This window comes from Felis catus, chromosome B2 (genome assembly GCF_018350175.1).
Source record: "Felis catus isolate Fca126 chromosome B2, F.catus_Fca126_mat1.0, whole genome shotgun sequence".
Classification (NCBI taxonomy): Eukaryota; Metazoa; Chordata; class Mammalia; order Carnivora; family Felidae; genus Felis; species Felis catus.
Window position 1 is genome coordinate 23,334,823 of NC_058372.1, and position 12,537 is coordinate 23,347,359.

Genomic DNA, 12,537 nt, shown 5'->3' on the forward strand with positions numbered 1-12,537 from the left:
GTTTTATGCAGAGATGTAATAGGAATGGTAGCCAAGAGAAGAGGTTTTGAGTAACATACACCTAAACTGAAATCCTAACACTTACTCACTAGCCCTCTGGCCTTGGTCATGTTATTTAATTTCTCTTAAAATACTACCATCATTCAATTTTTCTACTAAAGGCAAAGGAATACCATTCTGAAGTTAATGTTAGTTTTGTACTTGCTTTGCTTTTAAAATACCAAAGCCAAACACGTCAGAAATTTTCTCTCTTCCCCAGTCTGGTAATGAAGGCTGTCGTATCATGAATTGGTCCGTGGTAAATAATCAAAAGACTCTATTCTCTAAGATGTGGCACTGTAATAATCTTAGTTTTATTCAGTAATGATAGTGCACAATTAAATCAGTATTTTAAATGTTTTTCTTTTCCTCGAACATTTCCCCTTCATACAGCCTAAGAAATACTTCTCCCCACCCATCTCGACTTCTTAATGCAGTGAAAATAGCACCAACCAGAGGCCACAAAGATTCTCCTCAGTCTCAGAAATTAGCAGTAGCATCACCAGGAAGTCCATGACCCTTTAGGCCTCATCTGTAAAAAAGTAAGGAATTGGGTACATTGGTTTCCAAGATCTCTAGCAGCATAAGAATTTGTTTATGAATCCTAAGTTTAACTGCCTTGTCGAGATTGGACTTGGGGTTTCTTTCAGCAGATTATTGCATCTCACTAATAAGTGAGTACATTCCAGAATTGCCTACACAGAGCAATTGGACATGCCTCTGGAGCTCAGTGAAAACTCAGTCACTGAATGCTGGGTGGCCCAGGAGCCAGCAGACCTGGGGTCTGCTCCCACCCACCGTCAGTGGGCAGGCAGCTCCCCCTGTGAGTGAGGAGGGAGGTGCTCCATGACCCTCTGAAGCGTCTCTCACACCGGACATTCTCTGATCCTGAAACTAGTTGGTAATGATTGGTAGGTCCCAGAAACATCCCTGGGAATGTTGGATTTTGACCAAAGGTGAGTTATGTCACTGACCTCCTCTGTTTACTGAATTGACTTTAAAAAGAAACCCGAACTGCCCTGAGCTCACAGACAGCATGTTTTGTTGAGTGTGGGGGCGTAGCTAGGTTACGTAATGCTGGGTTATGTAATGTTCGTGCTTCGTTGTCAGCCTCAGCAGTGGAGCCGATTCGAGAAAACCCTTTGGCTGTACTTTGTGAAAGCTTTTAATACCCAGTGATGGCAGGAACGTTACCTGGGTCATGGTGACGTCAGGAGGCCTGTGAACTGTGCACAGAGCCCGCTGTTCTGTACATTCACAGACTGTACGTACCTCACGTACTAATGAGGTTTTCTTCACTGGGACCCAACGGTCCTCCAAGCCAGAGTGGGATGGGAAAGGGGACACCTGGAGAAAAGGCAAAAGGGGGAATGTTCCCCTTGCTTTGAACTAGGTTCTGAGCATTGCCAAGCTCAGTGTTTTGCTTTGTTTTTCTGCTCTCAGCTGCTGTTTAAGGTGTGCAGTTGTCTGCATAGCTATCCGTGTTTTTATAACACTGAAGTATTCTTCTTACTGGAAATGTGTTTTAAAACTGAGTCCATGTTTCCCTACAAGACACTGACCACTCTCCTCTATTCTGGGCAGTTTCTGGATCTGTTAGGAAAACTGCTTGCTCCTGCCTGTTTCTGTGCCTCCAAAGCCTGTCCCATGGACAGTCCTACTTTATATCCTGCCTGTGCAGCTCAGTCTCTCTGAAGCCAAATTGCAGGATCCTTGAGGGGGTGGGGCGCTGTTGGACCAGCACTGCACAGGCACACAGCACACACCCAGTGAACACCTTTCTGCGTTCACCAGCTCCCCACGGGAAGGCCTTGAATACCCTTCCTCCTTCTTTCTTGCCTGCCCAAATCTTGTCCTCTGAGCCACCAGAGCACTGAAGTGTGACTCCACAGCATTGACATGGCATTGCAATGGCATGTTAGTGAGTCTTGTCTGCCCTTAGCCTCTGACCTTCCAGGGAGACGGGGTTGTTTTCTTTTTTTATTTTTTTTTTATGTTTATTCATTTTTGAAAGACAGAGACAGAGCACAAGTAGGGGTGGGTGGAGAGAGAGGGGGGCACAGAATCCGAAGCACGCTCCAGGCTCCGAGCTATCAGCACAGGGCCTGACACGGGGCTTGAACTCATGAACCGACAGATCATTACCTGAGCCGAAATCGGTCGCTCAACCGACTGAGCCACCTAGGCGCCCCAAGAGACGAGGTTGTTTTCTTGTTCACTGTGATACTCCCAGGGCCTTATAGATACAGTAAGCACTCCATTAATGCTTCATAGTGTCAAGATAGCTTGATAGGAAGACACAGAGGATGATTTTAGCCTGAAACTCAGGAGGACCAGTGCTAGCCCAGGCTGTGCCTCTTACTCCTGGCCCAAGCAGCCTTGGCCCCTCTGACTGGAAGTCTTCTGATAATTGTTAGCACGTTTCTGAATACAAAGGGAGATGACACGTGCCAACACCCTCTGAAAATCAGCAAGGCCACTCGAGTTCCCTTTCAGTAACCAGCACTCGGGCCCTCAAAGATCCTGCTCTGGCTGAGGACAAGGCCACCTCCTTTACCAGAAAGGAAGCCAGGAACTCCTTCTGGAAATTAGCGCATTTATGAACTCTGCAAGACTAAGCTGAAAACAAAAGCTGGTCCGATAAGGTGAATTCCAACTGTACGAAACAAGGCTGTTGAACTGTGTGTTCACATTTCCTTACTCCACAAAGAGACATGAGAGCACGGGACCAGGGAGTCAGGAGTGGTTTCAGATCCTGGTTGTCGCTCCCTAGCTTTATGAACTTAGGGAAATGACTTCCTGTGGCACTCATTTCTCTGGTTACCTCCTTGTTGGGATGCGAGAAGACAAAGAAATGTGTGTGTGAAGCATGCAGCATGGTGCCCGGCCCATGGTCAATGTTCAATGAACGTAGCTGCATCCACGCTCTGGCTTGTTTTTTTTTTTTCCATACATCTTTTAAAATCTCAAGTGCTGAAATGATGGAGATGTGGTACAGTTTGGTTTCAGATCTCTACATGTGCAGCGAGGGAGCAGGCACTGGCCCCTCTTTCAGGCAGTTCTGTTCTCTGGTCTCCTCCATGCTGACTCCTGAGGCTTTGCTAATCTGCAGGCTCTTGGCATATGGTACTTGTTGTAATGTAGGTCTGATTTTCCCAAATGCTTTTCAGTGGTTTCAGTGAAACTGCGAAGATTAAATTCCAAGTGACAGTTTCTATATGAAATATTTATCACATGCTGATAAAAGCATATCCACCAAATGGAACTGGGAGGGCAAAAGGGAAATTCAGTCCACATAATCTTACTTTCTTATTTTAAATGTTTCCATCACATTGCAGACTGCTGGGCAATGAAATGAAAGAAAGGCTATAGGAAAATAAAAGTGGCAGGGAAGGGCCAGTTGGTTTTTAGAAGTGAAAAATGGGGGTGCCTTCATTTGAATAAATAAAGGTATCCTCAAATTCAGAATACGGGAAGACAGAACCAGGAGCCCTTAATGGGCCTGGCAAGCAGAGCAGACAATACAGATAGAAAGATTTGGCTTCACAATGGTCTTCTCATCCACGCTCATACACATAAAACATTGCCTGATCGACAAGGTATGTCTTAACAGGTGGGTGAAGTTTTCCTTACGTTGCTGCAATATTCATCTCAGACCATCTGTATTTATCCATAAGCAGTATTAAGTGTCTGCTGGAATGAGTTACCAAAGTAGGGGCAGAGATCAGTATTTGAGGAACTTGTCTTCTGATGACAGTTGATTGACAGACTTCATGCGTACATGTTCGAACACATGCCTTCGTAGAGGTAGACAAGTCATGAGAGTCTTATTGGTTTAATAGGGGTTTTTATCCTTGTCTCCTTAAGAGCAGAGACTATCTGTCCCCACACTTAACCACAGTGCCTTACACACTGATAGTGCTTAGAAAATATCACTGAATGAGTTATATGCTTTAATTCTAAAGGACTGAATTATATATGCTTGAATATCTTAGTAGTGGCTCAGTGTCATTCACTCTATTTATGGAATAACCTTTATCAGCAAAGCAAAAAGCCTTACCTGAGCTAACAAAATTTTAATCCATAACATGGAGCAATAATTAGAACCATTACCGATTATAATAGCGCTCTCTTTGAGGCAGATAGTGGTCCTGACATACATACAGCCAGCCTTATGACAGTCTATTCATATTTTCTTGGGAGAATTGGGGAGAAATAAAGAGAGTGGGGGTGGGAACCAAAGCTTCTTTGGAGAGGCCTTTCATAGCAATTCATTCTTGTCCAAACATCTGAGTGAAAAAGACTGTGCTGAGTTGGTCTGCACACTCCTACATCTTCCTTTGGTAGCCTCTTGGGCTGACATAAGGTTCGTAATCCCTTCTGTTTTATATGTGAGGAAATCAGCCTGTCTGTGCTAGGTGGGGAATCAAATATAAGAACCAAGTACTACATCGTGAGCTGGGCTCCCCTTGCCTCTCTGGTCAGTTCTCCAGAGCTTTCTGGAACACAGATATTATAGACAAATATATTATGACTTATGCACCTTTAGCCTTTGGGAGAACTCTTTTTATGTGAATTCAGACATGCCCAAAAATGTAGGAAGGTCAAAAGCAGTCATGTTCTTGCCAGGATTCTTTGTTTAGACAAATCCATTGTGAAAATTCAGAGTACCAAGAAAGTGTAATTAGAGGTTGATGGAACACTTATAAAAACTAATTCTGGTTATAGTTACTCACTGGCGGTGGAGACTACAGGGGTTAACATTTCATTATCTCCTACTGCATGCTACATGCTGCAGGCACGGATCATTTCGTTTACAACTACTCTGCAGCCTGTCCTTATTTTACAGGTGAGGAAACCAAGGCACAGGGAGAGGGGTTACGGAGAGGGAGATTCATTAGCCGGTAGTGGTTGAAGGCAGGGTTTGAGCTGAGGTCTCTTATCGCCATCCCATGTGCCTGACAGTAGGACCTTTCATTGTATTTTAATAAATGAATTCTATAAAAATTTGATTTAGATATACTCTGTAGCCTTGGAAACCCCTTTCAACTAAAAGCCAGTGGGTGCTCAACATCAGGGAGTGGGTCTCCAGGAAAGGTGCCCACAGGACTGTGACTCCTGAATCCCTTGTCCTCAGGTCCTGATTCTCGAGAGAGAATAAGGTGCAGCGATCCCAAACCCTCAGAGCTCTTCAAGATTTACTGATGGCGGGATATGAAAGACAGATTGTTCCCTCTGGAGGTAGCAAACATGATCTCAGGGGTAAGCCAGAGGACTGACCCAGAGCTGAGCGGAAGGCTGAAAAGGGAATTAAGTCTGGCCAGTGAAAGGACTTACTCAAAGAAAAGGGATAGTTTGTGGCATGAGCAAATCAAACTTCCTGCTCCACAACCCCGGCCTCTGGTTGATGGCCATTTGAGGCTTTGGTATCAAGGCCAAGGATCAAACTTTTTGGCCAGTCAAGGAGGGGAGGAGGGTATGTGCCTGTGCATGCACTTGTGCACATAGGAGGAACCTTTTAGGCTTACAGTACCAAGGTTTGCTGGTAGTAAAAGGAAAGTAAATGAAGACTAGCACATTCTATATCAAATATACATGTTACTCGCACACCTCAAATACTTTAAACCATACACAAGTGAAGCTTTTTACTATCTAAGCATTTTTTAATGTTTGGAGAGAAAAACTATAAGCTCAAAACAACCATGATACGTTTCTCCAAGAAAAAGAAAAGTTTTAATCTTAATTTTAACACGTTTTGTGCTTATATGTTGTAGTATACATGGAATTTAGTTCAACTCCGCTTTATATTTTAAACTGTATTACTAGGGGAACCAAAGCCTGCCTGGCCTCTAGTAGGATCTTCAAAGGCAGGACTTTGCACCTTCTGCTAATGGGGCAGCCTTGATTGTACTGTGGAACCACCTGAGTGCCTTTACAAATCTCTGTGACCAGGCCCCTCCAAGCCAGCGGAGTTAGAGACTCTGGGGGTGGGACTCAGGCATCAGCAGTGTTAAAACTCCCCAGGTGATTTCAGTATGCAACAAAGGTTGAGAACCAGTTTATATAACCCTGAACGGCTGCCTCCAACCTGTCACCCTGCACAGAGTGCATGTTCTCCAGAAGGCAGAGTCTTTGATATTTGTATTACTGATCTCTGGATATCTCTAAATTAACCTTTGGCCCAGGGATAATTTTTATTCTCTTGTACTTTCATGGAGATTCAGACTTCAAGCTCTCATATATATTAAACAATGAAACTCTCTCTTATTACAACTGAAAATCTCATGTGTTCCCATTAAGAAAGAGTGCATATCCTAATGAAGCTCTTTGGGCTGCTATTGCCAGACAATATTCTTTTTTTTTTTTTTTCTTTGAATGCTTATTTTTGAGAGAGAAAGAGAAAAAGGGGAGGGGCAGAGAGAGAGTAGTGGGGAGACAGAGGATCTGAAGTGGGCTCCATGCTGAAAGCAGACAGTCCAATGCAGGGCTCAGATTCACAAACTGAGATCGTGAGCTAAGCCGAAGTCTGACACTTAACCGACTGAGCCACCAGGCACCACACAAGACAATATTCTTAACCAAGTAGAATACCAAGGCTTGATGTCAAAAGAATGGCAGAGACATCTTCTCAGGAACACAGCCCTCATCTCAGGGAGAAGTTATTTATTGTTCTTTGGGAGGGGTATTTTTAGTGCAACAGTGGGTTTACTACTCTTGTAAATTGTAGCTCATCCATCCTGCATTTCTGCTTGTCCCATAAACCTTGGCAATAAGAATATCTGCAGAGTCTTGGACCTTCACAGCAGGTGCATTCCCAAGTCAGGTTCCAAGTGCAGGTGAGATTATTCAGGAAATCATGCATCTTCTCTCCTTTCAAGGAGGAATATATGGGAAGAAAAGAAGATTAATAGAGCTATGTGCCAAGAAAGATACTTGTAAAATTTGTTCAGCCTTTCAAGATCATTGATAGGAGTGTGCTTCCTGCTTTGGTCTGTTTTGAAGCTGTCTGCAAGCCCTCAGCTGTGCTACTTGTCCTCAGCATCTGCTCTCAGATCACCATGGGGACAGCAAGGAGACCAGTGGAAGCATAACAGGGCAGTAGCTTTTGGGAACCAGCCCAGTGACAAACGCTAATGCACTGGGCCAAATGTTCTAGCACTCAAAGGAACTGGATATCAGGGCTTATATTGGGGTGGGTTGGCCCTCCAGTGCACTGAATTTTTCTTAGGAAGTTGTCTGGAAATTTCCTGTCCTGATTTTTCTCAACTCCAGAACCAATCAAGATTCAGCCCATTGATGGAACTCTCTGATGAAATCTGGCAGTTCATTCTGTCCTTCTCTACTGAAGCCCAGTACTATGTTGATTTCATTAGATCGCATGTTCCTTAGCTCGCTAGAATATTCAGCTATGCCTTTATTGACACATAATTCACATACCATAAAATTCAACCATTTAAACTATACGATCCAGTGGTTTTGGTATATTGAGTTGTGTGACGATCACCACAATCATTTTCAGAACGTTATCATCACCCCTTAAAGAAATGCCATACACATCATCAGTGACCCCATTTCTCCCCAACCCACTCTCCCCCAGCACTTGGAAACCACTAATCTGCTTTATATCTCTATGGAGTTACCTATTCTAGACATTTACATAAATGGAATTTGTTTTTGTGACTGGCTTCTTTCATTTAACATCATGTTTTCACATTTCATCCATTCATAGTATGTATTCTTTTTAATAGCATTGTATGATTGTACCACATTTTATCTACCCATTCATCAATTGATGAACATTTGGGCCATTTCCACTTTTTTGCTATTATCAGTGATGCTGTATGAGCACTTGTGTGCAAAGTTTGGTGTAGACATACATTTTCATTTCTCTTGGGTATATACCTAGAAGTGGAATTGCTGGGTCATGTGGTAACTCTGTGTTTAATTTTCTGAGGAATTCCAGCCTGTTTTCCAAAGTAAGTGCTCCATTGCACATTACCATCAGCAGTGTATAAGAGTTAATTTTGCCACATTCTTGCAAACACTTGTGATTATCTGTCCTTTGCTTATAGCCATCCCAGTGGGTAAGAAGTGTATACCTTTTGTACATAAAACACTCAGATTGAGGTTGAAAAACTAATATTAACACAGTTGCTCGTGGAACATTCAAGGGAAGGTTAAGATTGTGTTTAATTTTTATATATTTATTTTGTCCACACGAACCTTGGGCCAGTCTTTCTGTATATCTAAACCCTGCTTCTCTGTGAGAACCAGTTTAAGCCCCCATTGGTTTTACAGTTTGTATAAGAGTTGGGTATGGGTTGGCAGTGTGCATTGGGTAGCCAGGGGTTGATTCAGATGATCTAAAGCTCTGGATGAGAATCCTGTCTTTCACCATCCCATGTGGCCCTCCCTGAGTTTGGTTTGAAGAGAATGAACTTCCCAGATGGACCAGGGTAATGTGCTTTGTCTTTCATAGTCCCTGAGAGTTCTTCCACACAGTAGGTGTTGGTTGATGTTTTTTTAACTCTACCATCTTCCTCACAGAAATTCAGTTGCTGTCTCAAAAGCATAGACCTCCGTACTGCTAAGTAAGTCAATCTTTTTTATATCCTTATTCTTTATGTATCTAATAGTTTATTCCTTGAAACTTCTCTTTCATGCAAATTGGTGGCTTCAGTATAGTAGATATTTGCACTTGAGTGTTTTATCAGGACTTGAAACTGTCGTGACCAAAACTTAATGACTTATCTTACCTTCCCCTTAAACTAATTTTCCTTTGCAAATTCCCAGTACTTCCATTGTCTTGGTAACCCAGGCTCAAATCCTTCCTCTTCTCTATACACAGAGAATGGAGCCCATGAGTGCTCATGTCATTCATTTAAAATAAATCTGAGACTCTCTTCAAGTCCTCTAAAATAGGGTACCTGGAATATTAGAGTATGTTCTGAGATACTACCCTAAAAGCTACCTTTTTCTTTAGCTTCTGGCTTGGTGTATGCTAACCATTTATATAATCTGGTCTAACCAACTCAGGCACTTGTTAAATCAACGTGTCACATTCTTTGAATACTTTCCTTACCTAGCTTATCATGAATCACAAATAAACATTGTGGTTTTTTTCTGTAGGACTTTACTTGAGGTTCTGTTAGGTATTCCTGTTGACTAGATGCTCATCTGTTTGAAAAATCCCACCTTTAATGTGAAAGCACCCCTTATTTCCTTGCAGCCTAATTTCCCTTGGCATTTATAGTGGTTGGATATGTATTGATGGGCATTACTCTCTAACTGCTGTGTCAAAGCACTTTGGGAAGCTCATCAATCTTGTGCTTTTTTTAATTGGCATCAATAATGTGTTTGCATTTATCAATATTTCCTAATTGCCAAGTTATAACAGTAGAACTTCTGCAATAAATCATGCCCACAGATATCTTCAGACATTAAGATTTAAAGTTTCTGTCAATATTTTGATGTATTATAAATTGTCTTTATGAGGATTTTTTTCCTATGAGAAAGGAAGAACTGTGTAGCAGGAGACAGAATTGAGTCAGTGTCACCATATAAAATTAAGTTAAAGGGCCAAATCATTCCAGTGAAAAGAGAAGAAAGCTGTTTCCCAAGCCAGTACAATACATTCCCGTAAAGTTCAGCATTATTGTCCAAATGAATGTCAATGCGTCTCCCCTGCAAGTGATGTGCTGTGCCAATCCTCTTCCTGGGAGAGGAATTTGAACATAAGGACAGTTAGCACTCATGCAAAGAAGAAACTCTTTATCAACTCATTTTTCAGTAGCAGAAACGGAGGCTTCGTGAGCTAAGGTTATTTGCTGAGAGTCAAATAGTGACTTTGCAAGGCCAGGACTCAAACCCAGGGCTCTCAGGGTCCACAGGTGGACTTTTTACCTTTCAGGGACAAACTTGACCAAACCCAAAGGAGAGGGAGACCCACAGGTTGTCAAAGAACTGAATCCACATCATCTCTTAGGCAATTGAAGACACTAGAATGTTTGGCTCAGAAAAAAAAAGAGTGAAAAGCTCAGATGCTCTGTCCTGCTGTGCCTGAAGATCCTTCCCAAGGAGATGAGACACTGTCTTCCATGCACACAGACAGCAGAAGTGGGGCCAGCCCTCTGACCTGGTGAGAGGTGATGTTGTGGGGCAGTTACAGATGTGGACCCAGGAGTCACATGGGCCCCAGCAAATCCCAGCTCAGCCACTCACCCAACCCCTGTCCTTGGACAAGTCAGTTGACCACTTTGTGTCCCACTTTCCTCAGCTAAGATAGGACTTTTGACAGTACTTACTTTTTAAGGTTGTCATGAGGACTCGGTAAGTTAATATGTGGAAAGTGCTTTTGATGGTGCTTGGCTCATAGTAAGTGTGGTATGTGCCACTGTTAGTGTTTTTACATTATAAAGCCAGAACTAGATGGGAGGAAGAGTTCTCTAAAAAAAAACCCTCACCATTTATACATTAATTCTGCAAATCTTTCTGTACTAGACACTGTTCTAGACACTGGGACACAGCAATAGATAAGACAGATTTAGTCCTTGCCCCTGTCCTCCTACTGCTTACAATGTGTATTAGGGAGAAAGGGAATTACTATGTGAATCAATAAAGCAGCCATTCAGCACTGGAATGAACCATTTCTGGCATTGTGACACCAGCCCTTTCACTGTTATCCCTGAAGATATCCAGGCACAGGCTGCCTGAGGTCATTTTGAGAGGCGCTTGCCACTGTTGGATTTTATTAACATCTCTCTGCAAAGTAAGGTTAATTTAATGCAACCAGTGATTAAAACATCAATTCAGACATTGCTTTACTTTAAAACTGTCATCCTCTGGATCATCAAGGTGAGGTGGGGGGATTATGCAGGACAATCCTGTGAGGTACAAGAAGAAAATATAGGACTTCTCATAGTTTTTATCATTTTTTAAATGTATATTCTTGTATATATTTTATAATGTGCATAATTTCATAGCACAGGAGCACATGTAGATAACTTCCAAGTAAATATAAATACAATGTAAACACACATTAAAGTTGCATGGGTAAACATATATTTTCCTTATTTCTGATGTGGTCATTTATGGATAATTTTCAACTATAAAGATAGTAGCTTTCTACATGAATGGAAAATTAAGACATACTTTCACCTCTACTGAAGAGTTTAAAAAAAAACAATCATGATAATACTTGATGCTTTTATAGGGGTTAATGGTTTCATTGCTTTTAATCCTCCTTTGAGGATTAGGATAGGACCTATCCATGAGATAGGTCTTACACCCACTTTGCAGATGAGGAAACAGAGCATTTTAGAGGTTATTCCCAGAACTCTTGGCACCTCATCATTTTGCCAGGGAAGAGAAATTTTAAAATTAAGGACTATAAAGCTGATGCTCATTATTAGCAGTATACCAGGGGAATACCTGTTGGCATGGGTCAAGATGAATACTGTCCAGTCTCCCGTGTTGCTAGAAGAAGGACTGTGGCTATTTTTTACTGCTGCCATCTTCTGCTCTTACCCAAAAGGCAAAACCCTATCAAATATGTATCCTTCCACAAGATTTATTAGGAATGTGCAGTGAAAAGGTCTTCAAGGAGCTTTCAGTGTACAAGAGGAGGTAACATTTATTTCCTAATCCCCAAATTGGTAGCTTGAAGTTGACTGTTATTTAAAGGCAAATGTCAGTTTGGGAGATAGTCTCTGTGTTTTCTCCTTCCTCATCCCCGTGTATCAGCAATCGGGATCCATAGTTGTAGTCAACAGAAAACAACTCTGGCTAATTTCAGCACAAAGTAAATAGTTAAATATGTGTTGAATTAATGAACAGTGAATTTCTGTCTGTGTTCCTTCCATTCATGGATAAGGTTCTTAGGGGAAAGGGAACAGAGAGAGTTTAGAAGCTTGAAAAGGAAAGTTGGGAAGTATGTTCTAAATACGTAGAAACTAGTTTTCTGCCAACTATGGGTTGATAAAGATTTATGTAGATCTGTTGGCTTTCATCTAGTAAAATTGTATAGCATGAAAAACAGTGAATTGGAGTTCAGAGACCTATATTTTCCACTACTGAGCTGTGTGATCTTGAATAGGTTATATAACTTCTAGATCTTGGTACTTTCTACTCTGAAATGGATGACTGGATGATTTAGCCTGAGTCTTCTTGTGAACTTTCTCTGCTGATAAAAATGTTGTATGTCTGTTCTGCCTAACACAGTAGCCACTACCCACATGTGGCTATTGATTCAGCACTTGAAATGTGGCTATTGTGACTAAGTAACTGAAGTTTCACTTTTAATTCATTTAAATTTAAATTTAAATTGCTGCTTGTAGCAAGTGGCTACCATATTGGACAGCACAGTTCTAGAGCATTCTATGATTTTCTGGATTCTGTAGGTTTACTTATGAGGTATAGGCTTGGAAGGTAGAAAAGATAAAAGTCAGAACTTCACATTAGTAAAGAATTGCACTCATACTTTTTTTCACTTTTTTTTTT

The 12,537-nt window shown here is 41.7% G+C and overlaps 1 protein-coding gene and 1 long non-coding RNA gene across 8 annotated transcripts in view; one reads left to right on the plus strand and one right to left on the minus strand.

Moving 5' to 3' along the window:
* The window catches only part of LYRM4 (LYR motif containing 4), a 180,839-nt gene that overhangs the window by 58,495 nt on the left and 109,807 nt on the right, over positions 1 to 12,537 (plus strand). For 2 of the 7 annotated variants that reach the window (XM_045058561.1, XM_045058560.1), the window contains one exon: positions 8,587 to 8,630. The exons of the other annotated variants lie outside the window; for them this stretch is intronic. In XM_045058561.1, coding sequence (XP_044914496.1) covers positions 8,587 to 8,630 — 44 coding nt within the window. The remainder of the gene's footprint in view (positions 1 to 8,586; positions 8,631 to 12,537) is intronic. 7 annotated transcript variants of the gene reach the window in all.
* Positions 6,668 to 12,537, minus strand: part of LOC123385666 — a 30,862-nt gene continuing 24,992 nt past the window's right edge. The window contains exon 2 of the long non-coding RNA XR_006598613.1: positions 6,668 to 6,909. This is a non-coding gene — a long non-coding RNA (uncharacterized LOC123385666). The remainder of the gene's footprint in view (positions 6,910 to 12,537) is intronic.